This window comes from Gambusia affinis, linkage group LG15 (genome assembly GCF_019740435.1).
Source record: "Gambusia affinis linkage group LG15, SWU_Gaff_1.0, whole genome shotgun sequence".
Lineage (NCBI taxonomy): Eukaryota > Metazoa > Chordata > Actinopteri > Cyprinodontiformes > Poeciliidae > Gambusia > Gambusia affinis.
Window position 1 is genome coordinate 17,076,808 of NC_057882.1, and position 27,892 is coordinate 17,104,699.

A 27,892-nucleotide genomic window follows, 5' to 3' on the forward strand; every position below is an offset into this window, starting at 1 on the left:
ACAATATAAACTATCAACACTGTCGACTTGGCCAAATAACACTTCCCAGGAGGAAAAGGAGAAAACAGAAAGGTGTTAATTTGAAGGCAGGATATATTGTTTTTCAGTAAACTCACAACCAATGCTCTGATGTAGCTATTTAAATCTAATTGTTAGGGTTACAAAGTAACAAAACGCTGTTTGGGTTTTTAAGTTGTGCATTTCAACTGTCCTATGTTTTGAGTGAGTTGGTTATACAGGGAGTATTTTTAATAGTTTAGAAAAAAAATGAAAAAATTGGATTATATGAACAAGTTTGGAATTATTGTGGATTTTCTCTAATTCACCCACAAAAGATCAAATTTATATATACAGTACCGAATGTAATGTTATAATTTGGCATTCCCTAATCTCATAAAGATCTTATCCTCAACTCCAACCTCTCTCTGTGCGACTTTCTAATCGTATGGAAATACTTAGATTTAAAAAGCAGTGGCAAAGCAAATGAGGTGGATTAGCAGCGCTCGACAACAACTGATGGTGTCGTCCAAAATGTTGATAAAAGTAGATTCATACATTTTAGGTTTTTTTAAACAAACTTATTTGCTATCTGTAAGTAAAGTAGCTCACAAGAACTACAAATTAGTCTCTAGTTTCGCTTCCATTCCTTCTACATTCACACAAATCAACATATTTAGAGTTTAAGTCCTCTTATGCCGTCACCGCTGCAAATAATCTGCATCACCCAACTGTCAAGAGCTTGAACAAACCATTAGCGTATAAAAAGACAGCTGCAGTGGAGAGAGAGAGGAAAGAGTGTCTTTTCTTTTTTTTCATCGCAGGCTGGGGAGTATATATTTGCTCTGCTAACATGTGAGGTGGGTGTAGATGCTGAAGCACCGAACTAAGAGTTGTAGAGTGGCTAATGTTGGCAATCTCCACCAGCGTTGAGGAGATTCACAGACTCGAACTTGGAATATCAGAAATGAGTCATGCTCTCCAGCTCCAGCAGACGCCGAGGACGCAGAGAGAGAGAGAGAGAGTTACCTCACGGTGAAGCAGAACGGAATAAAAACAACACAAACTCCCACACTGAATCTGAATGCAAGAGAAAAACAAAACAAACAGCGCTTGGTGATGCATGTGCTCTCCTGCAATGCTGAGCGAGATGGGGATGAGGAATCAAATACAAACTCCTCAACGGAAAGTAGGAGAAGGTGTGTGTGATCATGTGGGTCCATGCACAGGGTGTGGGATGAAAGTGGATGAGATTTATCATTCGTAGAACAGAAGGAGTGGTGTGACAGCAGCAGAGAGATGGCGGCGGGAGGCAGGGGGGCGAGTTCCTTATAGAAAACACTTCGGTAGGCTCAGATGAAAGGAGAAAGGAGGTCAGCTTTAACTGAGAAGTTTCCTTTTGAAGTTTCAGATGAGAAAACAGAACACAAACATTAAAAATACTTCAGACCAAATATTTATGAAAGAACTGATTCATTAGGATTCTCCCCGAGGATTTCCGATCCACTCTGCTGAAAGGTAATTAAAGCGAGGTTTAAAGAAAGGAGATCAGGGTGGAATCTGTAAATTGGCCACAGATGATTATTTGTTTAAGTCTTCACCACTTGTAAATCTCAAATTATGCAGCGTTAATCGCATGAACGCACACTTAATTTTTAGCAAATGCACAAAAACACAACAGTGAATTTGGAGACGAAATGTCGTTGCTTGGCTACCAGAGTAGACAGAAAAAAAATACTGAAAAACTAGAAGTGTGATTAAAAATACATATATACCAGTGTTACTGGTGCAGGTAAATAAATAATTTAAAAAATAGGATAAATAATGCACAAATAATAATACAGCTCTGGAAAAATAAAGAGACCACTGCAAAAATTATCAGTTTCTCTGATTTAACTTGTTGTAGGTATGTGTTTGAGTAAAGTTAACTTTGTTCTTCTATTCTATGAACTACTGACATGTCTCCAAAATTCAAAGCAAAAATTTAGTGTTTCTTTGCAGAAAATGAGAAATAGTCAAAATCACATAAACCCCAAATAATGCAAATTAAACAAGTTGATATTTATTTCGAAAGAACAATACTAATGTTTTAACTCAGGAAGAATTCAGAAATCAATATTTGTTGGAATAACCATGAGGTTTTCAATCAGGTGGCCTCTCAATTTTTTTCCAGAGCTGTATATTGCTAAATATATATATATAGAAGAGGCAAAAATAAAAATAATATTGAACTTACGACAGTCAGTAAAAATATTGAATTTATCCTTTAATTTAGTAACAAGTAAATCTTTGCCAAGACCCACTTGTCTATCAATGAGGTAAACATATTTAATTTCTTTCTTTCTTTTTATTTGTAGGATTTTTTCCTTTGCAACACTGTGAACACCAACCCCCCTCCTTGTAAAACAAATTAATTGGCAGCATAATGCTACATAAAGGCTGCCTGTTGGACAGTGAAAAAGACTGGAAACTGGGATGGAGGTTCACTTTCCAGAAAGACAATCACCCAAAACATTCAACCAGATCAAAGCGTTTTAAAATGGCCCAGTCAAAGTCTAGACATCTCATGAGAATCTTTAAGCATAATTGAAAACTGGTGTTCTATGTGTCTACTGTGTTGTTCTGTTGGATAAAACCCCAATAAAACATATTCCTAACATGTTAGGTGGGTGTAAATCCCAACGAAATATATTGTGCTGTTACAAAATGTGAAAGGTTTATGAATACTTGTGCTGTAAATGGAATATAAGAGTCATATGGAATGCATTTCTTGGAAGCGAATGTAAAAAATCCATCCAATCTCATTCACCACTTTTGAATATTTCAAACCTCTATGTAACACATATTGGGGGTAAGCCTCATTATTTGAGTAAAAATCCAGGTTTAAACCTACCGGATTTTCAGCTTAATCCTTTGAACAAGGGCCTCAACGTCTGAATCATAAAGTAATTTTGGAGGCTGACTTTCCTGCAGCTTTAAAATCAAACTCCATTATACGAAACGGCCTTCTTCGAACAAACCAACACAGACCTGCTGTGCTGCAAATACCACAACATTCTTTTTCCGCAAAGGCACATAAACTCAGACCTGCGCTGTGAGAAAACGTCTGGCGGTTGCGCTTTTAGACTCGCCGTAATCTTAACATCCTTCCTCCGCTCTGCCGCCTGCTCAGATGTGCCCCCTCTTTCTCACCCCCGAGGGCTTCGCCCTTCAGGAGAGCTGAAGTAAGAGGAATTAGGACAGGAGGAGGAGCCGCATGCGTGTGTGTGAGACGACGGAGGCGTGCGTCAACAGAGGCAAGAAGGGACGGCGAGGAGCATCGCTGAGATGCTGGAGAGTGGTGGGGGGTATCGCTGCTGATCTGAACGTGGGGCAGGCAGGAGGCAGATGCTCCCAAAGACGAGAAGCAGGATGAGAGACGGGAGGCAGCGGAAGATGGCATTTCTCTCACACCTCTATGAGCAGCCGCATCCTAATGCAAGCTAATCCCTCTCTCAGCCTCTCACCTCACCTGGTCCTATCTCTCCAATAGTAGCACTGTGACAAAATGGAAGGCTGCGTTTAAAGATACGCTCCACGCATTGGCTCGGCCAGATCGGACCGGCGCAGTGGAGCTTGGAGCGCTGTGCAGCCACAGGGATCACGTCAGGGTTGTCACCGTCCTGCCTTTTCTCTCACACACACAGAGAGACGCACACACAAAAAAAAAAAAAACACACACACTCCTGCTGACTTTTTTCTTTTTCCGCTCAGCAGCATGTCGCAAACCAAGCGCTGATTACTGATTCGCTTGTATAGACGGAGTCATGCAATCAGCTGGTATGTAGACGCTGCAGAGAGATTCGCACTGCGTATCCTAATTTTATTTCCAGTTTCTTATTTTATCATCAGTAATGTTTTATTTATAAATGATCAGCAAACAAATGTGGTCAGCACATTAGCCAAGAAAAAAGTACTGACTGTCTGGAGTTAACAAGAATCAAACCAAAAACTGTTTTATTTTCCATTATTTTACCTCAGGTGTCTATGAGTTGAGGTGCAGAATTATTTACATTCAATTCAGAAATACTTTATTGATCCCAAATGGAATTTAAATGTTATTGTAGCTCATATCACACGTTTCTTCAGAGTTACGGTAGATGGTGATGGCTGTGGACATCGTATCAATGAGAGGAACGACTCACTCATGATTTTGGCAATTCTGTCAGATTAAAAACATTTTGCATTAGTATTTTACACAACTTGAAAGAGACAAGAAAAGCAATTCCAAGCAAATTATTAAATGAACTCTACTCTCTGCAAGGTAACAGAGACTGTGCAGACTGCAAACTGAAATACTTTCAACACAGCTTTCCTAAAGGGAAGCATGGCGATGGTAGTATCATGCTGTCGGGTGTAAGTGTGCTCCATACCTCCCTCTTTGTCCTTTGCTGTATTTCCGAGACTGTTTCATCATCACTTACTGCTGCTAATATTTACCAAAATATTTTTGATCTTATTTATTTATTTATAGAAATAATTCAGTAGAAATAAAAGCCTTTTTAGAGAAGACAAATAAAAAAACCCATAAGATTAAAGTCTGCAATAATGTGGAAAAATGCTTTAAAAAACCTGAAGCTATCAATTAATTATTATTTGTTTGTGTTAGAAAAAAATAAACACAAAAAAAAGAGGCACTGAGCTGATTGTAGACTATGGGCCAAAATAAAGATGCAGCTTCAATCTACCCAAGATTGAGTTGCTCCTGTCCTTTTATTCTTTTTTGCCAAATATTTACGTTAATTAAATGACAATTTTTAAAACTACAAATTTAAGTTGATTACATGGTTTTTGACAATTTGTTGTAATTGTGTACAAGCTTTCACTAGATAAATGGGACTGCAGTCACTACATGGCAAGTCAAGACAAGTCTAATTCCTATATTCCAAACTAAACGACTTTTTACGTAAAGTTTTATATTTTAAGGAATTTGAATACAAAATTTTACATTTTGGTATTTTACTATACTTCTGTTCAATACGTCGCCCAAACAACATAATACTGAACATGGCATCTCTTTTAACTAAAGCATTAGTGGTGTTTTGTTGTTTGTTTATTTTTTTTTAAGGCGTTGTAATGCTTTCTTTTTTTTCCTCATGGTAGTGGTAGCTTTAAGATACTTTTTAGGAGTCCAGAGGAAGTGAAAAATGAAACCGACCTATACAGCACGAACCATAATTGTAACTTACTCTGAAAAAGCGAAATAAATAAATAAATAAATAAATAAATAAATAAATAAATAAATAAATAAATAAATAAATAAATGTTCCACAAACAAGCAGAGAGGCAGCTCAATGTAATACAGCACGCGCCTTAATCCACATAAACAAAAATGGCTACGGACATATTAAATGTTCCGCAGCGAGGTGAGACCAACATACAAGCGCCAGCTGGCCACTGTGTATCGACAGACGGAAACAGGAGTTATAAAACCTCAGCATCATCCGCAGAGCTCGGAGATGCTGCTGCCTGGCAAAAACACGGACTCTCCTCAGCCTTCTCTGCCACTGTTCCTCCTCGCGTCACTTCAAACCGGAGATAAATATACGGGGCCGCAACCAGAACGTAAACACCCCTTAAACCGCTATCCCGTATTTATGAAGCAAGGAGGAAAAGAGAGAAGCCCGTCAGTCTGCTCCAACTTAATCCTATTTGAGCCTTGCTAACAACTCTTACCTTATCCCTGCTCCTTTGTCCTGTTGCGATTGGTGTTTCTGTCGGATATCGGTGTGTATTCCCAGTATATTCAGGTATCTGGGACTCGGGTGTGAGCTGGCGTTGATGGTGAGCCGCAGCTTCGGTCCCTTCGCTCGGCTTGTGGTGCTGAAGTGGACAGCGCTTCGAGCAGCTCCGGGAACAAAAACCCTTTTATGGGCTTCTCCACCCTCGCCACAGTGCACAGCGCCCTCTGTCAGAGCGGAGGAGCGCCTACAGCACAGAGGTGACATTGAGCACAATGAGTAAATTATCCTATTTTAATGACACAGGAACTTGAGTTTTAGATCTATCTTTTGTTTTTTTGTTTTGGTTATGGTTAATAAGTAAATACTTAATCAAATCTACAAAAAATAAAATCCGCATTTCCATTGGGACCAAAATTATGATGACAATCAGTTAACATCTATTATTTATTTTTTGGAGACTAAAACGAGCCAACACTGCTTCTATACCAGTGGTGCCCACAGTCTGTCCTCAAGGGTTTATGAACAGTATGCTACATCCTGCATGTTTTAGTTCTCTCTCTGGTGGTAGCAACAACCTTTTCAGCATGTCAATGTTCTTCTTAGGCCTTCTAATGAGCCATAATTGGATCCAGGTGTGATAAACCAGGAAGAGAATGGCAGGATGCTGGCCCTCGAGGACCAAATTTGGGCACCACTGCTCTATACAGCTTGAACCCTTTTTCATTTAATCATGATGTAAATGTAAAACTCAATGTGTGCTGTAGGTATTGTCTTTCCATGAATATAGACAGTGAGTTGAACAAACTGAGATGTTATAAGGCTGAGATATCGCTTTATAGAGAAACCCCAATCTAAACACTTGACGTTTAAGGTTGCAATGTGACAAAATATAAAAAGTTCAAGACGTATGAATGCTTTTATAAGGAGCTGTAACTAGAAGAACACAAAATTATGTAAGCAGGATACAAGGCACTGACTTTATTTATGAGCAAAGGGGATAAATTATGTTTTATATATGTAAGTCAGCCTGAGAATAACTGTAGAAGGCCACTGGTTTAAAACACAATTATAAGACACAATATACATGTAAAATTAAGTCACCATTGCTACAGTGATCGACAGCTCTACATGTGTCACAGAAATTAATGTACAGTATGCTACATGTACTTATGCAATATGTAATATATGTATATGGTAAAACTTTAAGTTTACATCACATTTAGTATTAGTTCTAGGTGAGTGGAAGTTTAATTGAAAATATGATTTACTTTTATTCACTACAAGCAGGCTTAGAAGTGAGCATCAAATCCAAATCCAGCCTTTCAGTTGAGTTGGTCTTCTATGGAAAGCTGGTTTTGTCACTAATCATGTTACCTGCTGTTCAATAAACGCTGTCAAAGGCGCCACCTGGAGTTTATTAAGTAACACTACACAAATATATATAATCAACAGGAAAATATGAAGAAAAAATTATTAAGGGCACAAAGGGGCTAAATCATTTGACTAAATAGTTATGTATGTAGTCAATATAATACTGCAATAAATACATTAAATGTCTAAAAAAAAATTTATGTATATGAATAAATATGTCAATAATTTATAAAATACAAAAGTGATTAAATCTGCATATCACTGATTAAAACTCAAATTTACTATGTGTCCAAATCATATCCAATTACTTCAAGTATTTGCTTCATGTCAACCATTTATGAAATATTTTTTCCTCACTATGTGTCATCGAATATAATGCACTACAAAACAGGATTATGAAATAATTTGAAAAGAATAACCAATTGTTAACTTTTAATGTCTAAAGAACACAATTTTAACTGATTTTCACATATAATTATTCACGTATTTTACAAAAATAAGTAATTCCACCTGTTTAAAATATGCCTAATTTTTTATTTTAAGTTATTACATATACTGTAGTATACCCTTTCAATGACTTCTATTGAATTGTGGACTCTGAACCTTTGCACAAAAGTCTTGAGTCCTAGCAAGCTAGATAGCTAGGTAGATAGTTAGCTAGATAGTTAGCTAGATAGTTAGCTAGATAGTTAGCTAGATAGTTAGGTATTTTGCTAGCTAGATAGCGACAGCAAGCTATCTAGCTAGTTAGCGAGACAGATAGCTAGATATGGGTTTTGTTAAGCAGTTTAAAAGGGGTGATATACTTTTTGAACTCCAGGTGGCTCTAATTAAAGCTTGTCTACATAAATTTTGGAGTAGCATAAAATAAACATGATAAAGGTGTGTCTTAACTGGACCTTTTAGACACCAGGTGCCACCAGAAAGCACGCAAATGAATTTTGAAGCGGCTTTCCATATTTCCGTCCATTCACTCAACAGGATTTTCTTTGGAGGGTATTCTTCATTGGTCCGAAAGATGTGCACACTACTGCCGCATACTGGGCTGTAAGGAGTGGTCCATAGCAGGAGCAGGGTCCCCCTGGGTCACTGCGAGTGCAGCCTGCTCCGGTAGGAGGCTTGGGTCAGTCAGGATGGCTGTGGTTGTACTCAAGAGACGGAGCGAACTCAAAACCACTGGGAAGACAAGCAAGAATTGGAGAAACAAGATTTAAGACGCCGACTTACAGCTTGGCTGACCACATAGAGGGAGATACTAACAAACGGAGTGTAACTGTAGAAGCCTCTGATGGGTTTTGTGCTGGACTCACTGGGTCTAAGAGCAGGCAAGGCACAGTGCTGGTCCAACCAGGAGAGAGTAGATCGACACAGGTCTTCCACGCTGGCAGTGGAAACCATCCCATTGTAGGACTCGAACAGAGGCTCAATGATGATACTGAACTGACACTGAGCTAAGGAAGGACACGTTTCAGTATCAGGATTCAATATTGACAATAAACCCCACCATATTTACAAACCTGACCATATGTCAAACATTTCTCAGTGTCTAATGACCTACGCATCTGCCATGTTGCGCCTGAAGACAATCATTCCAACCAACTCACACTAATTTAACCAACAAGTCAAAAATTTGTAGAATAAAGTGAATTAAAAGCAGTTATTAACATCTTAAATCACAGTGTATGGAATAAGACGTACAAAGGTACAACAGATTAACTCTAATAGTTTTACCTGTAAACAAGATAGATCACACTGTTAATGTTTATAATTTGTAAATAAATGTTTAAATCAAGAAGAATTTGTTGTTTTGTATTTTAGAAATACAGAAGTGGTAAACCTGATAGCGGTGCTATATGCTTTGTCATTTTATTAATTTTCTATAATGAGGCAATTTTTTTTTTTATGCTAGTCAGCGTCTCATGAAACAAAGGCACAAAGGGAGCAGGACTGTTTTACAGCAGATCCATGCTAAGCTAAAATATGCAGGATGTGATTTAGCATAGCGCTGCAGAATGATCGGAATTTGTTTCAGGGACTTATTTATTTTAACCTTTTATTTCTGAATTTCTCAGAAGAAGCAGACAACAAAGAGGTAGTGTTTAAACTTCATCAACAACCAGCATCATGTCGGTTGAAAGACCACCACGTTTCTTTGCTGGTTTAGTTTCACAGATCTTAATGTTAAATGCCTGAAGGGTAAAAAAAATAAATCAAAAAGTGACCTTGACCATTCTCCCAACTCCCACAGAGGCAAACTCAGATGTAAATCTGCTCATTTTTGTTTCTCAAGCTATAGATGTTTCATAAATCCTCTTACTGCACAGGTGCCTCTGGCAGCAAAGTTTGAAATTCTGAATTTTTTAGCTTCAGTCTTTGATGTTATCTTTGTGGTATGTTTTATTAAATATATTGAGTTGAGAGGATCCCGAGTTCCTTAAAATTTTACACTTGGTTTCAGTATAATTTTTTTCAAAGAGTGGCACTGATTTTTACAGGAAAAATGGTGAATTAAATAAAAAGCAATAATTTTCAAACAACACACAGGTGTTTAATGTCTGTTTGTTGACTCCCTGACTAAAGAGTGAACTTCTTCTGACCTCAGATTGCAACGCTTGAATTTTAATCAGAACAAATGAAAGGTGTGGAAGCTCAACTGATATTTCACAGACAATTTTCTTTTCTACACGAAAAGCATCTGCTATAACTGGCATAAAGTCTGTTTACACGTATTTGGAGAAAAAAGGCTTGGAACCACATCGTCATTTGATATTCTTAAAGTGTCTGCAGCCTGTTGTCGGTATTGTCACTCTGCTCTCAGTAGCTTGCCAAAATTGGTAACTTTCTTTATTTTAAAAGCTCAAAATAAAACTAAAAGTGCCTTTATTTAACTTTAAAACAAGCAATTGTAAAATGTTTGACTCATAGAGGCCACAGAAAAATAACTTTGATAACAGCTATGTGCATACTTGTTATTTTATCATTCAAATCTAGTCTGTTTTTATGTATTTAGTGCCAAATTATTTAAATATGAATCGACTTTTTAGAAGTACTTGTCGAATGAAGAAAAAGCGACAATTTTATACATTCTGACACAACTGACACTTTGAGGACATTTCTGATCTTGAGGTGGCCAACACCACTGATCTATGGCATAAGATCTCAATAAAACACTCTCAGGTGTGTGGTGACAAAATATAAATTCGCTTTCATGAGGCGCCGTGTCGCTTCGCATTTAGTTCCCGAGTTTAAAAATCTCAATTCATCCATAAGGATACGATCCAGAACTTCCAGTTCTGCAGAGTCTGAGCCCGGACGTACTCTCTGAACTTTTGCCTCATGTAGTCAAAGCGCTGCCGTGTGATGGGGACACCTGTGGCTGGGAGCTGCTGCTGGCAAGCACTGCGCAAAACACACAACAGAGCAGAGTAACCCATCTTCACGATAGCAGGGTAAGAAGAATGAGGAACATCGAGGGGATAAGCCACAGTCTTGAATAAGCATGTCTAATCCTGGCTGATTAGGAAATGAGGAAACACAATCAGAGGCTGATGGTGCATAAATGTCTCACTTGATGGCAGAGTTCAGGTGCTGGATCTCCTCTCGGAGTCTCTGAACCTCCTCGTGCAGCTGAGCTCTCTCCTGCTGCATCTTACTGATGTACTCGGCAGTCTTCTGCAGCGTCGTGGCTTTGCTGATCTGTGCCAGCACGCAGACAGATTACAACCCGCGACACAACATTCACGATGTCATTAGCGCTTCTGTCACACTGGAAGATGTACTTCATCAGGTCGCTCCGGTGCTCTTCACCGTTCGACGGCTTCCTTGAAAAATGCAGCTGCATCATTTATTCAGCGTACCTTTATGCTCGGCTGGGAGCTGAGCGTCGTCACCAGGTTATGTAAAGTGTCGAATCCCAGTTTGATGTTGAAACGTCTCTTTTGCTCGGCAGAGATGTGAGTTATCCTCCTGGTCTCTGCTTGCTGCAGACAGCACAGAAATGTAGATCAAATTTCAAATCTCGTTTTCCCAAACCTTCCTACATGTGCAGCAAAGCAAAAAGATTAGAGCACTCTAATAAATATCAAGTTCTTTATTAGGAAATGTTCATATATAGAAAGAAACACCTACTTTAACATATAAACATTACAAAATGTCCCACCTTATTAGACTCCAGTTTTCCTTGTCCTGAGAAGCCGGACTGTGGAGAGCCGGGATTGGAGGCTTTGTCTAGAGGGTTTGGTGGAGAGATTTGACCTGGATGAGCACTGAACCAAACTAAAAAAAATAATAACATTGACCTTTAAATTGAGCTTAAATAATATTCTGAATTTGACTCTTAATTATTGAAAAAATTAATCAGATTAATTGTGACCTACATGACGTAATTGTCAACTTCAATCGTAAGGGAAAAAATCACTGCAGACTCTGAGATATGCTATTTTCCTCAGGGCGGTAATTAATCTTATATACAATTTGCATTTGAGATGAAAAACATTCTTTATCTGTAGATATGTGTTTTTATCCAGGATTCCTCAAATGGCATAGTTTTAGCTACACCTGGTTCAATTTCTTAAAAAAAAAAACAAACTCCTATTAGACACCTTTTGCTGTCCAATAATTGAGTAATTGATGACACTGTATTGATGCTAAGTCGAGCAGAAAAGCCTAAGATTTTCACATGTTCACATTAGAAGAATGTTTTTTTCACTGCACATCCATCCTTTGATAGAAATGATCGAGCTTCCATCAAAGGAAGGCCTTGTTATTGGATTTTAGGCAATACAATGTTTATTTTCTTAATTAAAATTATTTGCATCTTTTATGTATTTTTAAAATCGTACACAATAGGAGTAAGTGGTTCAATAAAAGATCTGCAAAATGTGCCCATTTTTAATCTGATTATTCTGTTAATCATGACTAAAATAACCATATGTAGCCTTATTAGAATCAAACTAATTTGATTTGTTGATATATTGCTAGCTTTTTCCACCCTCATTTTCTTGAAACATTAACATTTAATCGATATGTAAGGGCGTACCGGTCAGGCTGCTCCTGTCTGTGGCATAGAGAGGAACAGGTGACAGCTTCTCAGTCTTGGGAATGAGCAGGGCTGCAGTGCTGTTGGTGGACCCGTGGGTAAGAAGAGCGGACGCCGCCAAGCCTCTCGAGGTGCTGACGCGCGGCCCGCTGTGTCCTGGCGGAGGCCAACCTGCTCCAGGCTGCGGTGTCGAGGAAACGCCGCCAACTTGAGCGGCCCGGCTTGTCTGCTGAACAACACATGTTTTCTGATGAGAAAGAACACCAGAGCAAATCCATTTGATTATGTCTAAACTAAAAAGTTTTCTTTTTCTTTTTTTTTTACATCACATTTCTATTGACACCACATTAAGAGCCAAAGTACTACAGAGCAAATCTGCTGACTAGAGTATTAAAGTGTCTTGTGAGACACTTTAATACTTCAGACAGCTAACAGTAATGATAGGAATTGCTAACAAATACAGAAAACATAAGCACACAAAATGTGCTGATGAATTTTTGGTGGCAAAACACAGTTTCAAGAAAATTTAAATACATATTTTTAATCTTAAAAAGAACCACTGCTATTAATATCAGGAAATCTAGAATTCGTAACTTAGTTATTGAAAAGAGTAAAAAGCACAGAAATGACTTAGTTAGCAGGTTAGATGAGTTTCAAAAATACAAACTGTTATTTTTGATATTTCGAATCTTGCTGAACAAAATCGGTCCTTAATCCTAAACTACACTAAATTAAACCAAGCTAAAATAGATTAAGCTAACATAAGTAGGCTAAAAATTTATAATTGAACCTAAGACAAGCCAAATTAATATTAAATAAATTAGATTACAAATTAATATGAATTTAGATAATTAAGATGTACTAAGACAAGAAAAACTAAGCAAAACAAAGCTAAAGTAGGCTAAACTAAACTTAGTTAAAATGAAATAGATTACGGTAAGCTAAAATTCGCTTAGCTTTCAGAGTAAGAATGTAACCAAAAATAATAAAAATGGTAAATAAAAAATTAAAATGGGATAATCTAACTCATTTGAACTAGTTTAACTTATTTATGATAAACTAAATTATTAATAGGTGATCTAATAATAATGAATGTACTACTACACTAGTAGTTTGGTTGAAGCTTAACTTAAAATTAAGCCACTTTACTATGAGGGACTAACCTTCTGCTCAAAGTCCAGTTGACATATTAGACTGCAGCAGTTATTTTACATGTGAAACAAAAAGACTAATATTTTGCTGAGCACTGTCTCTTCCTTGCTACATCCTTTCTAACATTTAGCTGTATTCAAACGAAATGACCTAAAACCAGAACTCCTTTGTGAAAGAAAGAACAAAACAAAACCAAAAAAGGAGTGAATGTCTGAACATCAAGCTGAAGGTCTTTACTGGACAAAGCAAGACAGTTAAGCTAACCCATGCTAAGGACCAGCCAGCTATAATCAGCATGGGTCCCTGTATTTGAAATATGGGTTTTAAATAATTCCTGTGACGTCTATTTATCTCTGTGCTAAACAAGAGATACAGAAAGACTTATTTAATTCTTACCACAGAGCTCTTAGATTTTGACCTCTGACCTTTCGTTGTCAACAGAGAGGAACTATTAAACCCAAGCGTTGGTTTTCCTATGAGAACAGAGAAAATTATCCAGTGTGCGCTTCACGATTAGCTGTTATCAGACATAAAGCAGTTGTATGAATTAGCTCACTGTCATGTGTGCTGGAGGAAAGCAGCTTAGCCAGGCAGCTGGTGGGGATGGGGGCAGTGGATTGGGGGTTGGAGGGCAAATCGGGGGACCCAGCTGTCCGGAGTCCTCCTGTCTTTAGCTTGTGTTTACCCCTTACCCCTGAAACAACCAACTGCTCCGGGACAGACAGGCAGTGGGTCGCTGTGACAGGAGCCAGCGCTGCGTGGACCGGGTCCGACGCGGCAGCCGGGTAACTGAGAGAGTGGCAGTGGGTCTGGGAGTACGGGTCCACTGCCGGAGCGTAGGTATGAGCCTGGTACACGGAGCCCTGAGCTCCCATGGTGGAGGCCGTGTGAGTGATAACGGTAGAGGTCACGCTCGCCGTTGTGTAGAACCCGAACTTGTGACACGGCAGCGGGTGCAGGAAAGGAACGCTTCCAGAGACCGGTTGCTCTGCGTTACTGGTGTATGCTGTAGACGCAGATGCATCATGGTACGACTGATGTCCGTATGACATGTCTCCAGACGGCATGCTGGACGTATGGTACTCGCCACAGTCCTGGCTCGCACTGTTCTGCTCTGAGCGAGGACTGGATGTAGAGGGCTGGGGCAGACTGTCAGAAGACAGACTAGGCTACAGGGGGGGGAAAATAAAAGAGTCAACATCAATGTTTGTTTTTAATAAAATTCTCCAGAAAGTGCTGCATCCAGCAGAACCACCTGAGCCAGCTGGGTGTCGATAAGAAGCTGAGGGGCTGTCACAACAGGAGATGGAACAGGAGCATAAGCCGTGCTGGGTGGACTGTCAAAGTAGCTACAGTCGGCATACCCACTCTGGTCAGTGGGCTGACCTCGGTAGTTCAGAAATATATCTGGGACCACATTAACAGTGTTTATTAGACAGACATACTTTCCATATTACAAATAACTTTTATCTGGGAAACACCAAGGTAGGAATGTGACGTTTTATAATGTAATGTTTCCCTTTTGTGCTGAAACAATAAAAATTGTGTTTAAAAAAATCAATTTTTTTCCTATTTGCCAGAACGCTCAGAAAGTGGAACAGTGCCCTCTGGAGGACAAACTGAGTATGACAGCATTACTAAAAAATAATGGACTAATACTTTCTCCAGTCATTGGTTGCTGAGGCATACACAAAAAGCTGTAAATATGAAACATCTTTACAGATGTTTCATATTTAAAAAATAAACATGAACATGGGTTCATGTTTATTTTTTGTGATGAACAAAATGAGACCATGATAATGTATTCTGTATGACTCATAAGAGAGAAAGACACAAGCAAATCTTTTGGAACAAAAAACAGAAAAAACGTGTAACGACCTGGCTTCATAAGAATGAGAAACCTGAAACAATACTTTGTTAAAGTGTTCTTGATTAAATTTACCATTCAGTCTTCTTTGGTAAGAGGTTAGCATAATGGCCCCGCCACCATATTCCAGTCTTGTTTCTTTGGTAATGTGCTGTGCTGTTTGGATATGTGCCCAAAGGTTGAGGTGTCGCTCTATCCTCCCACAAGATTTTAGGAGATTTTAGACATACTAGAAACAAAATACTTGTTTTCCAACTCTACTTCATCCAGATGTCTCTTGGTATATTGAGACTTTTGGTAAAGCACATTGTAGCATCCTTTGAGTCTGGTAAGTGATTTATAAACATCTCAAAGAATTTGAGATCTGCCATTCCTACTTTGTAGTTGTGTCCAAATTGTTTTAGCAATTAACGGACATAAAATTTACTTTTTTTGTTCATTAAAAAACACACAAAATTTTTTTTCACGCTTTGGTACGAAAGACATGTGTCAGTCATTCTGGATCCGCATGCAAAGCGGCTTCATTTGTTTGCCGTATTGATTGATTCTATTTTCAGGCTATTATCAGAAATAGTAACCGGGTATGGGTCACTCTGTCTTTGAAAGTATTTACGCAGCTTTATTAAATGGCTGATCAAGTCTGGTCTTCAGTAAAATTCACTGGATGCTTGTGGTCTAGCTTACAACAAAACTATGATGGGGGGCGTGCTGTGGTGGCATAGGGGATAGCGCAACCCACATTTAGTCCGCAACGCGGCCGTCGTGGGTTCGATTCCCGACCCGGCTGACATTTTGCCGCTTGTCTTCCCCCCTCACTCTCCCCCTTTTCCGTCAGCCTACTGTCATATAAGGGACACTAGAGCCCACAAAAAGACCCCCTGGTGGGAAAAAGAAAAAAAAAAAAAAACTATGATGGTAGCAGAAGGTGTGTTAAAATAAGGAGCAACACTTTATGCTGAAACAATTTAAATTTTAAAAATGGTTTTATTTTGACAGGGAAATGTCTTTAGAAATGTAAAAATAATAATAATTTAAAAAAAAAAAAAAAAAGCTCTGTGGCCACCGTCCAGATTTGTACCATTCTTGAACTGCAGTGGGAGGCCACACAAAATCCCCCCAGGTGCTGAAAATGGCCTGTGGACCTGCACTTTGGACGCCTATGCTCTTGATTTGTTAAACTGATAAGACCCTAAGCAGCTTCAAGAAAAACAACAACAGGTAATAATTAAACACTAACACACTCCATGTTGCAGTTGCACGGAGGTTTGCTGCTCCTCCTGACAAAGAAATGAATCGCCACAGAAACAGATGAATAAGAAGGGAGTACCTGGGATGTCCATGAAATCATCCATACTGGGCTGCAGCGGCGTCAGGCCTGGCTGGATCATGTCAGCATTGCTTGTGTAAGCTAAAGGGAGAAAGCATTCAAAATTAAATAATTCATTAAAAGGCATATCCCTTATTTTCACACGATGGTATCAATTCTTAAACTCATCACCATGACAAATAACTTTAAACAGAGATGATTAAATCAGTCTGTAAGTTAATTTAATCTGTTAGTGAATAAGTAACAACATATTGATTATAACTACAGTACATTTTATCCCTTTAACCAATCCCAGACTGAATTAAAACACATTAAAATGTTAACTTTGATGGTTTTGTAAAATAAATTCTCACAGAGCGAACAGAACCTGCCTTCTTTATCAACTTATCTAGTCCTTTTAAAGGAGCAGCATTAAGGGTTATGGACTTAGACTTCTATCAGGGTATTTTGTGGCACTATTGATAATGATAAATATCATGATGAAAAAATATATAAACATATATATATTTATTTTTAGGAAACTGTATGACTGTGACTGCATGACGCAGCATTCATAGCACCTCAAACACAAATATTGTTCTTGAAAAACATTTGAAATGGGCTTCCTCAAACATGGCTTAAAAGAAACTTGAGTTCAGAATTCAACACCCTAAAACTGGGGCTCGGTCTCTTAAAGAAACTCCTGCTCTTTCTGACACTCCACCTTCAGGACGTCATCACATCAACATTCCTCTATCAAGCGTTAACAAACATTCGTCAGAGCAGTGGGCTGAGAAGTAGCTCCTATAATGAGCTCCAGAGATGTGTTTGCCAAGTGCTGCTGCTGCTAGTTTGAAGGAGATGAGTGGGGGAGGCGAAGGGGAAGGGTGATCTATTATGCAGAAGCTCTGCTGGGAACCTGCAGCTCCAGGAAGGCAGCGCTTGGTTCCCCCCCAAAGCGTTTTACAAATGCGAATGGTTGCCACGGGAGATTAGAGGATTTCTCAAACACGCATGACAGAATCAAAGCAACACTCCACTTATGTGCAAAGATAACATGACGAAAAGCTCAGAAAAGTTTGATTTTACATAATACCGCCCCTTTAAGTTCCTGATTCAGATGCTGCTACCCCAACAGAAGAAGGTCGACGGCTTCACTGTTTCAACGATATCCGATTTATTGCCAAGAAGAATCATTAAAACAAAAACATAGCTCACATATTTTGTCTGTTTTGATGCTGCTTTGTCATGAAAAATAAAAGAGAAGATTACCGCTGTCAGTCAGATGGTGCGTGTCTCCACAAACTTTGCCTGACCCTTTCTGTGATCTTGACTGTTTTGTGAACCATTAGAGAGATAATGACTCCACTAACCTGCAGCCCCACCCACCACTCTTATCAAGGTCCTTAAAACAACCTTGTGCCGGCTAACAGCACATCTCTGTAAAGCAGTCAACTGTATGGCTCTATCCAAAGAGACAGTTGGACATATTATTCTAATATTAGCTTGTTATGCTCAGTTTTACATTCTGAAAAGATGGAATGGATTGAAAAGATGGAAAAAAGGATTGTTACACTGCACAAAATGCACATATAGTGGCAAATTAACAACTTCATGGAATTCAACAAAAGCCAGTTAGATCATGTTACATGAACATTTCTGTTTTAGACTTGAAACATTATTTTGATATGCCTGTCAAAATGATCAATAAATCAATTAATAGCATGATAAATTAAAACAAACTCAATAATTTCCATTGGGATGATTTATTGTTTATCTCTTTATTTTCTCTTTCTACCAAAAACTGGATGATAAAAGTCTTCAGTTGGCGCTGTCGTCTCAACTAGCCCCCCCCCCTTTTTTGAGTGACAATTTTATTTATAAATACTTCAAAATTAATTTTATTTGTAGTTTTCTTGATTTATTTTGGATATTTAAAATGTCTTCCAGTTCCAGTGTTAAATGTTCATTAGAATTTAAAGTTTATTAATCTTTAAGAATGTGTTCTTGCATTATGATTTTGCTGTTATCATTTAAAAATGGTCTCAAAACAATATTATCGCTTATCGCAATTATTTCTGGAACAATTTATCATCCAGCAAAATTTGTTATCGCGACAGACCTAATTGTCCATGGCACACAATCACATAATACCATGAGGACCTCTAAAACTTCATCCCTAAACACTTTGCTTCAAAGTCCTTCAGTTTTACACAATTTCCCAGCGAAACATTTCGAAACTCTCCAGATGTGGACAACTAACTCACTGTTGTGTCTGTCGCTGGTCCAGGGACAGGGTTTCTGGGTCATGGTGAACAGAGTGTCGGAGATGTCGGACAGAAGGCAGTCCAGGTCAAACATGTGGGCCTCTACGGGGGCCACTTCAGGCTGCTGGTAGGAATGACTGGACCATCTGTCCAGCTTGGCCTGGCAGGTCTGCCCCTTCAGCACAGCAACAGAAAGACGGAGAAACGTTATCAGAAGCCACGACACAAACGAGCGCAGGCCAGAGTGACGAGACGATGGCATCTGACTCACGTGCTGCCATGAAAATTGAACTGGGGGTATGCAATACGGATGTAGAATGTTATCACGATATTTTGTGGTGCTATTGTGGTAGCGCTGAAAACTTTGGTAGAAAACTATTTAATACTTACGTACTTATGACTGTGACTGCATGGCACAGCATTCTTAATTCCACAAACACAAATACTGTCCTTGAAAAATATTCTTGTTTACAATAAGCTTCTACTCTGTGAGAAGTCGTCTTGTGATCGGAAGGTTGTAGGTTCGATTCCAGCTTCCTCCTGCCACATGTCAATGCGCCTCTGAGCAAGGCACTAAACCCCAATCCGTCTGCATATTGGTGTATAAATGTGGGAGCATTTTGAGTGTGAATGGGTGAATGTGACTCTAGTGTAAAGCGATTTAAGTGGTCAAAAAGAAAGGAAATGCCTGATATGAGTTCAGTTGATTTAAAAAGCCTGATTTATTTCACTAACTCGCACACAGTAACCGCATTTAGTCATATTTATTGAGGCAGTGTCAGTTTTTTTATTATACCAACAATGCCTGAAATCTAAAATAAATCAAAGTTTCTAACATGATAAGACATTTAATGCAATAAATTATAAACAATGCGATAAATGCCCACCCCTAAACTATAAGAAATAATTCTTAGCTGCAAAATTAATTTATCTCATAATACCAAAAAGCTAAAACTCAACATATTATTTTGAATACATGCATTACAAAAAAGATTGACAATTGAATATTTTTTTACAAATAAAACTTCACTTGCCCCCCTTTACAGCAACCAGTTGGTTAGAAGCCCTTCATATTAGAGAGCCTCTGTATTCTGGAAAGCAAATAAAACTTACAGAAAATGCAGCTGATGACTCGGTCCGTTCCCTCTGCACACAGCGCTTTATTTCACCCTGACTGTCTTTGTCACCTTCACCCACCAACCCCAGATCCAGAGCCGGTCTTATAGGGAAGCCCAGATTGAGCCGGAAGCTCCTTTGATTACGCTTGAGACATCCCCTCTGAGAAGATTGGTGGGTTTTGCATGCACATGCATGTGTTTGTGTGTGCGTGTTTCTGAAGCCCATTATGGACAAAAAAAAAAAAAAAATCACATTGTCAAAAAAACACAAGGCCCCCAACAGGTTGTCATTATGTGGTTTCATTTTGACGTCTCAACATTTCAAAACCAGCGACAGGCTTTTGTCCCTGACCTAATTCTGGGAGCTGCACACACGTGCATGCAAACAGGAAGACCCGACGCCCCGGCCAGTCAAACTGCGCCTGGTTAAATAGGGATAATATACACACACGCATGCACACGCCTACATAGGAACCTCAAAATTTCCTACTGTTGATAGCACGTATTGACATGTTTTGGGTTCCCTGCATCTGAGTGGCACCTCACCATAAAGACGACGTCCAAAAAAACATTAAACGAAGAAAGAAAGAACAAAGACGAAGAAAAAGAAAAGTCTAATTTAAATTTGTCACAATTACCTCCACAACAGACGCACTTTAATTTTAAATTTCAACATCACACAAGAATTCATCTTCCATCTCTATTTAATTCAGTGTAACTGGATTCACGGGTTGAACTTATCAAATTTTCAACATGATGTTGATCTATCAATCAACATCATGTTGAAACGTTTGCAAAAAAAAAGCCTCTGGTTTGATCTGAAGTCACTTCAAGTGACTAATTTTTAGATGCGGCCCGTGAGGAGGAAGCACTGGAGCCAAATTTCAAGTCATGAAACCACAACATGTGGAATTTGCTTTAAAAAAAAAGAAAAGAAAGAAAAAAGAAGAAAAAGGAAACTAGGGTTGACATCATGACCATTCTAGAAACTTTATTTTATTTTAAAACTTAAGTTTGATTTTGAATAGTAGGTTTATCTTGAAACATTATGAATACATAGCGTTTCTCCGTTGAGGTGAGAACATATGTACATGTTTTTTTTTATTCTTTGCTAAATTACTACAAAGACCGTCAAATTCCTAAAACAAATTTGGAATGGAAATTGCATCGCTGGGTGTCTGCAGAAAGGCGTGACACTCTGTCCGTAACAAAAAACAAAAATAAAACTGAAACTGGGGATGCAGGGAGGGTGGGATTCCATCTAAGCATGGATTACTATTTAAAATGTAAAAATGTGACTATTTTTCATTGTACCTCCTCAGACTGAAGTAGATCATGAGGATTGTTCACAAGCCGAATGAACAATTGCTTTGACTCGAAAATCACTTTTGAATCGAATGGCTGGTTTTTAAAATCGGATTCAAATCCTGCGATAATAAACGATTTCCACCCCTAGAATATAAACTATTAGCTTTTCTGCTTTTTTTTTTTTTTTTCCCTTTCTCCAAACATTATAAAAATGTTAATGAAATAAAATTCTAGATTTGTTCACGATTCTCAAAACTAATGGGAGAGGTGATCTTTTTTGTTTTTGTTTTTTACTTGCCTTTGCTAAATAGTTAAAACAGTCAGATTACAAGATATTTGTTGGATTCTGAAACGCAACTTTTACTCCATAAAACTGGAAATAATGAAAAATCTTAGCTCAATAGATTTTTGGCCAAATGAAAACAGAGATCTAGTCAGAGGAAAGACTGCAAAACTCTATTTCGATTAAACAAAAATAGCTGTTTGGTTTCGCTTGTGTGTTTTTCCAGCCTCTGGATGTAACTTGTGGAAGGCCAGATAACACATGGCAGCGATCTTTGACCAGATGCTGATATGTTCCCTTTTAAGTGCCGTGCAGAGCATGATCGCCTGGATGCTAGGAGACAGGCTCATTACCGGAACGTTCTTAATTTTTAACTCTGGTAAACGAAGCTGGAGGGAAGCTCGGTTTATCCGCCGCCGCTTCATTCAGAGGACTGAGCCGTCATCCATGAGGTTCCCTCCTGCTTCTTCGCTGCCTCGACGAATTACAACTGCACTTTGTGTTTCTGCATCCTATGGCGTCACAAACAAACTCACAGCACCTCTGCTGCTTCAGTCTGACAAAAGCCCTGCTGCAAGTAGGTCACATAAAAAAATAAATAAAAAAAAGACATTACATTTTGAAGCAATTTCACTTGAATGAAGCTTAAAACCCCCCTGAAAAATGAACGAGAGGTGTTGAGAGTTCCTGGTAATCACTGTGTCAATTACCTGTGTCATAAATGTCAGGCTCTGACGCACGGCTCAAGTGTTTTATTGGGGGGGTTTGTTTTGCCCCTGCGGATCCTTTTTTCTAGTTTCTATCTAGTTAACAGAAGGAGACTCGTTCCTCATGTTCTTATAATGCATTCAGGTGTGAAAAATAACGAAGCAGGTCACCGGCCCACACAAAGTGGACCAGGTCAGGCAGCCGACTTCAGCCTCGAATGGTCAATAAATAAATAAATAAATCGATATCACTCTACCTTGATGCACTTCCAAGACAAACAGAAAGATACGCAGGAGCAAGAATAGAAAATGACTTGTCAGATCAGATCACATACCTCCTGCAGCATTGACAGGATGTCATCCTTCTTCTTCTGAAGCTGCAAAACAGAAACAGAGAAGACTTACAGTCTGATTTACAATAAGTGAATCTGACAGTCAACACAAAGAACAAAAAAATTGACCCTTTCCAGTTCTTTAATGGCAGTGAAAGCAGACAAATTTTCCTGCAGAGCAAATAATAAGGAGGAAAATACTTAAAAAGCCTGGTAGCTGTTTCAAATTTTGCTTTAATTTTTTTCATTCAGAATTGAGAAATCTGAAAACAAAAATTGAGAAATGCTAAAAAAAAATAAAAAATACAGCATTCCAGAAAAACAACCTCATTCTATCTCTGGAGCACGGAGATGGAAGTGTCATGGTGTGGGGATGTTTTCCTGCAAAAGGACCTGATTGGTCTATTGGTGATGTGTTTACTCTATTACATACTGATAACTGAGTATAATTTAGGACAAACAAACAAACAAAAAAAATCCCTACAACTCAGATTTCTAAGCCAAACAAATAGAAACACGTGGAGCCGATTCACACTCACCCTTTTCTTGTAATAAATCCTCCACTTGTGGTACTCCTTAATCACCACTTCAATCCTCCTCTTCCAGTAGCTGCCCTCCAAAATGATTGCCTGTCGTTCCAACACCGGAGAAAGCCAAGGTAAGCTAAAAGGTAAGCTAAAAGGAAAGCTAAAAGGAAAGCTAAAAGGAAAGCTAAAAGGAAAGCTAACCACGACTCAAGACGCATTTGAATCACTCACCTCAGGCTTTCGGTGAGCTTCTGCCTCGGAGCCTTCCAGCGGCGTGACGAACCCACACACTGGGTTCTTCCTCTTCTCCACATCTGAGGGTCAAAGGTACAGAGCAGGTTTACTGTTTTAGCTTGAGCTAACCAGCATTATACTGTAAAAACAACATTTATGTACATTCTGGTAAGAACCAAATACATTATGGGATTCGAACTCAGGACCTTTTTCTAAAAGGCAACAGTGATGCCAGCTGTGAAACGACACAAGAATAATTAATTGAACATACATTAGAAGCTACATTCAGATGAGGCTCACTAGTCAGATTAAAAATACCTTTTGAAAATTGACAAATTAAACATACTTTTCTATTAAAAATGGTTTCCTTTATTGGGCTGATGTAATATTCTAATTTTAAATGTTATGTGTCACTGCAAAACAGATAATTTTGTCAACTTTATTATTACACTTAAAATAAGACAAAACTAACTTATGAATAACTTTTTAGCAAGATTTAAGAGCTTGTTTTAAGTCAATAATTCCTTATTAGTGATCAAAAAAGTCCTAGTCCAACTCTCAGATTATGTTACTTTATAATATGGGAAATATTTCTTGTTATAAGTGGAATAATCTGCCAGTGGAACCAGAATTTTTTCAATTACCATTAATGGGTTATTGACTTGAAACAAGTTCTGATATCTTGCAGGACAGTTCCTTGTAAATACGTTCTGCCTTATTTTAAAGTGGACAAAGATATTAGCACTAGAAATCAGACCAAATAAGATTTTGTTTTTTTGCAGTTTTGTCACTGTAAGTGGAAAATTATCGTAATTAATAGAAATAAAGGCTTTCAAACAACCTTCTGTGCGTAATTAATCTATATTATGAGTTTCCCTTAGTAATAAAGTTCCTCAGATCAATGGGATTTTCAAGAATATTCCAATGTATTGAATGCATCTACATATAAATATCTGGTTTGAGATATTAAAAATATCTCAAACCAGATATTTCAGGTTTCAGATCTCAATATAACCTTAATAATATTCTGAGGTTATATTGTGTTTTCACTGAAACAATCACTTCCACTATTTCCGGAAACAATTTTCTATTAACGTAAAATGTGAATGATGTTTGCTCATTCAGCGTCAGATACGTTTGAGCTCTCTTTGTGTTTTTGTTGGCCATCTGGAAGAAGCGTTGCATTTTTCATGAATAACATCCATGTTTTGGATGTTGTTCATGGATCACTCTACCATGTTCTCAGAATGTTCCCAGTGCGCGGTTTATTCCTTCGTTACATGTGCAGACCGAGGAGCAATTATTTCTCCAAGAGGCAAGAGATTCCGGTCCGACCTGAAGGCAGAATCCTCTAAAAACCACACCTCAACTTTCAGCTAGCATCGCCTGGCGGTCACAGCAAAGCCAAGAAACAAAAAGCTCTCCCGCTAAACTCAATAATTTGCTTGAAGGTTATAGATTGCCATTGTCTCAAAAAAAAAAAAAACCTCTATATCCATCTTACTTTTTAAAAAAAAATCTAATTCCACCGGTCTGAGAAAGATCTAAAAAGATCTGTTATTTTTAACTAATTAGGCTAGGTGATAGAGCTGAGATATGTCCGTCCCTGTTGCTCTGTGACATGTTTGCAGCATTGATGAAGCGATGTCCAGCAGAAATGTAAAGGCAACACCTTTTATGCAACACCTCATGCATTTTCAGAACACAAAGGCGACATTCCACACACATTCCCTGAAGGACATTCAGGGTTCTGAGTACAGGTCCGTCTGCAGTCCTGACCTGTCCCCACGGGTGAAAATAAGGATGATTTAGAAACATTGTTAAGACTCTGAAAGGTTGCACGTGTTCCTGAAAAAGAAAATGCTTTTTTAAGTATCATGAAAAGGAGAGGCAGCATTTTAAAAGGTAGGTAAAAGTGTCTGCTTTATTTCTGTGGTATTTGTTGTATTCCTGGAATCCAGTATAGAGCATTGAAAAAGTTTTTGTCTTTGTTAAAGTCTGGTGAAATTTAAGAGGATTTTATGACAAACAGCGGCCTTGTCATAATTCAGATGAGACGCTGCAGTGTAGCATAACAGCCAATGTAAAATAATTAATGACAAAAGTGAAGCTGACAAATAATCGGCTAACTATCTTAATAAACCGCAGCAAACCTTTCAAATGGTTCAGAAAGTTCAATTAAGAATTCAAAAAAATTATGTAAAATAAATAAAGCACAATGTCGCTCAGAGCACAAAGTATAGAATTAGACTGATTAGATCTATCTGCCCTGGTGAATCTGGCACACTGTCACAATACTCGACCTGGAATTTTCTTGTTTATTCAATATCGGGACCGATATAGGTATTAATATAGGATCAGCGCATCTCCATCTTAAACAGACTGCTTGTGTTGGAGATGTGGCACATTTCCAATGTGACTGAATTAAATAGGCCACGGTAAGACGAAAAAGCAAAAATGGTATAAATAAAATTGAAAACAGGAAATCCCTTTTCACAGCTATGAGTTAGATGGTCGCTCCGCTTTTATTTTCCTAATGTCACACTTTATAATGAGCAGCAGGTGGGAGCAGAAGAGAGGACATGCAGACTCACACTGAATGAACCATGCTCTCCATATTGCGTTGTTCAGACGGATCTTATCCCTCCAAAGCAAGCGCAGACCCTTGAACGACTTCCATTTGGGAGAGACTATTTTCCCGCTGTGGTGAAGCAAAAAAGAAAGTGAAATATGAGTTACATCTTAAAGAAGAAGAATGCTGAAAAACAAATTGTTGCCTGACTGTCTTGCCCCTGCGGGAAACCTGTCCTGAATTTGACTAATAGCACCCGATTGACTGCTTTCTCGGTACTCGGACAGGATGTTTGCCTTTCTTTTTTTTCTCTAAGATCCCTCTGCCTGCAGAGAGCTGAGAAGAGGGCAGCTAATGTGAGGTGCTCCAGGTGTTGCTAGGAAGCCCAGTGAATCATTATCAACATGCTTTTAGTGGGTTAAAATGTCTGCAAGTTATTTTTTGAAAACTTATTTATTCTGCTTTCCAGGAGAGTGGATATATTAAACACATTACACTTTACAGTTGAATTTCTGTAATATTTAAGTTTTTCGAGTAAATCTATATTTGGAGTTTAGCATTTTCTGCAAAAGAGCAGCTGAATTTCTTATATTAGTGACTGTAAAATGTAGCTGCATCATTAAACCAGCAGTTGTGAGCCCTAGATTATAGAAAAGAGAGGAGGTAAAAGGCAGTGGGCATTCATTGCATGACCTTTTCCCCTTTGCCTCAGTTTCTCTGTAATCTTTTCATTCCTGCCAACTGGATTCAAAGTCCAGTTTACAGTGAAGACCTTCCAGGCGGTTGTGTAAGAGACACATCTACAAGCCTCAGTTATCAGTTTTAAAGGGGAAATCTGTTGGAAAACAGATAATTAATAAAGCTTGGAGTAATTTTTAGTCTGCAGAATGCTTTCTTTATTTCATTGGAAGAGCAGAATTTAAAACTGAGAATGGATGTTAATAAAGCGGGTGGCTCAGGTTATGTCAGATTCAGCACTGAAGTGCACAAAAATCACTTTTCTATGGTCAATAATCTGTGAGCTCAGGTTAGCTGTTGACCAGGCTGCAGAACTCACCTGTAAGCCAGAGACATGCACTCGAACAGCCGGGTGAGAGTTGGGTCGATGCTCAGGCTCCCGGAGTGGTACCGGTAGATCTGGCACCACGTCCTGTTCACCGTGTCGAAGTCGTACCGCTGCGAGCCGCCGCTCTTCCTACGGCTCGCCGCCGAGTCGCTGTGCGGCGACGACACCATGAAGTGTCCGCTGTGGATCACCTGGGTGCGGGCGAAAGAGCCGGGCGTGGATTCGACTCCCGCCGGACGAGCAGGACCCCCCTCCGGTTCCGACTCCGACTCAGAGGAGTCCTGCAGTTGGCTCCGCGGGGCTGAACACACGCTGCCGTTTCTCGCCATGGCATGCAGCGGCTCTGCGGGTTTCCTCTCTCCCCTTCCAGCCCGCGCTGGATGATTCTACCTGAAGAGGGTGGACTCCTTCCAGCAGGAGCGACCGCACACCTCTGTGTTCTGGGTGGGAGCACGGCAGTGTCAAAGCAGACTGCCGGCGTGTCAACTTCCTGATCCGTACAGACTTCACACGAAAACAACTCGGAAGGATCTTTAAGAAGGAAAGGGTTCAAAATGCTGCGGCATTAATTATTAGCCATGATCAAAACAGTGTATCAAATTCGGACATACAGTGCTATGCGGTCTATTTTTGGCAGAGCTGGAAAAAAAAAATCGTCTATAGAACTATCGTACTATTTGACGATACTTCTAGTAGTACATAGAACTTACCGGGGGAAAAAATTCGGTAGGAATGGGCGATATGGACTTAGAATTTAATCACGATATTTTGTGATATTTTGATAAAGGTAAAAGGTTATTTTAGATACTTGTATGGCTGTAAATGCATGGCGCCATAAACGCAAATATTGCTCTTGAAAAAACGTTGCCATTTCCTCAGGGTGTCACTTTCTTAAATAAGTGGTAGTAATACCAAACTGCAAAAATTATCTGGATTTAATCAGATTTTCAATTTTACTCTTTGTTCTTTTGGAACAAACAGTGAAGAAAATAGTAAAAAATAAAAATTACTTAAGTTTCACCAG

At 38.8% G+C, this 27,892-nt stretch overlaps 2 protein-coding genes across 8 annotated transcripts in view; both read right to left on the reverse strand.

Annotated features, from left to right (window-relative positions):
* srrm3 (serine/arginine repetitive matrix 3) overlaps nt 1–6,222 on the reverse strand; it is an 88,918-nt gene extending 82,696 nt beyond the window's left edge. For 2 of the 3 annotated variants that reach the window (XM_044141416.1, XM_044141418.1), the window contains exon 1: nt 5,713–6,221. The gene's annotated coding sequence lies outside the window, so the exon portion shown is untranslated. Of the gene's footprint in view, nt 1–5,712 lie in introns of all 3 variants that reach the window. The other variant, XR_006372998.1, reaches the window with a different exon arrangement.
* A 450-nt stretch (nt 6,223–6,672) lies between these two features.
* LOC122845243 (carbohydrate-responsive element-binding protein) lies at nt 6,673–27,376 on the reverse strand. 5 transcript variants are annotated; one of them, XM_044141424.1, is made up of 17 exons: nt 26,860–27,355; nt 25,825–25,931; nt 23,228–23,310; nt 23,009–23,098; nt 22,473–22,514; nt 18,722–18,896; nt 16,476–16,556; nt 14,537–14,688; nt 13,838–14,450; nt 13,678–13,754; nt 12,130–12,355; nt 11,251–11,318; nt 10,949–11,071; nt 10,660–10,787; nt 10,367–10,490; nt 8,402–8,531; nt 6,673–8,267 (listed from the first exon to the last, which is right to left on the reverse strand). In XM_044141424.1, exons 1-17 carry the CDS (start codon nt 27,195–27,197, stop codon nt 8,119–8,121), a joined length of 2,706 nt encoding a protein of 901 aa, XP_043997359.1. In that variant the 5' UTR covers nt 27,198–27,355; the 3' UTR covers nt 6,673–8,118. The 5 variants fall into 5 exon arrangements, with proteins under 5 accessions (XP_043997359.1, XP_043997355.1, XP_043997357.1 ...); XM_044141420.1 differs by having other exon boundaries at nt 6,685–8,267; nt 11,251–11,366; nt 12,130–12,376; nt 26,860–27,376; XM_044141422.1 differs by having other exon boundaries at nt 6,685–8,267; nt 11,251–11,366.
* Nucleotides 27,377–27,892: the final 516 nt, after the last annotated feature.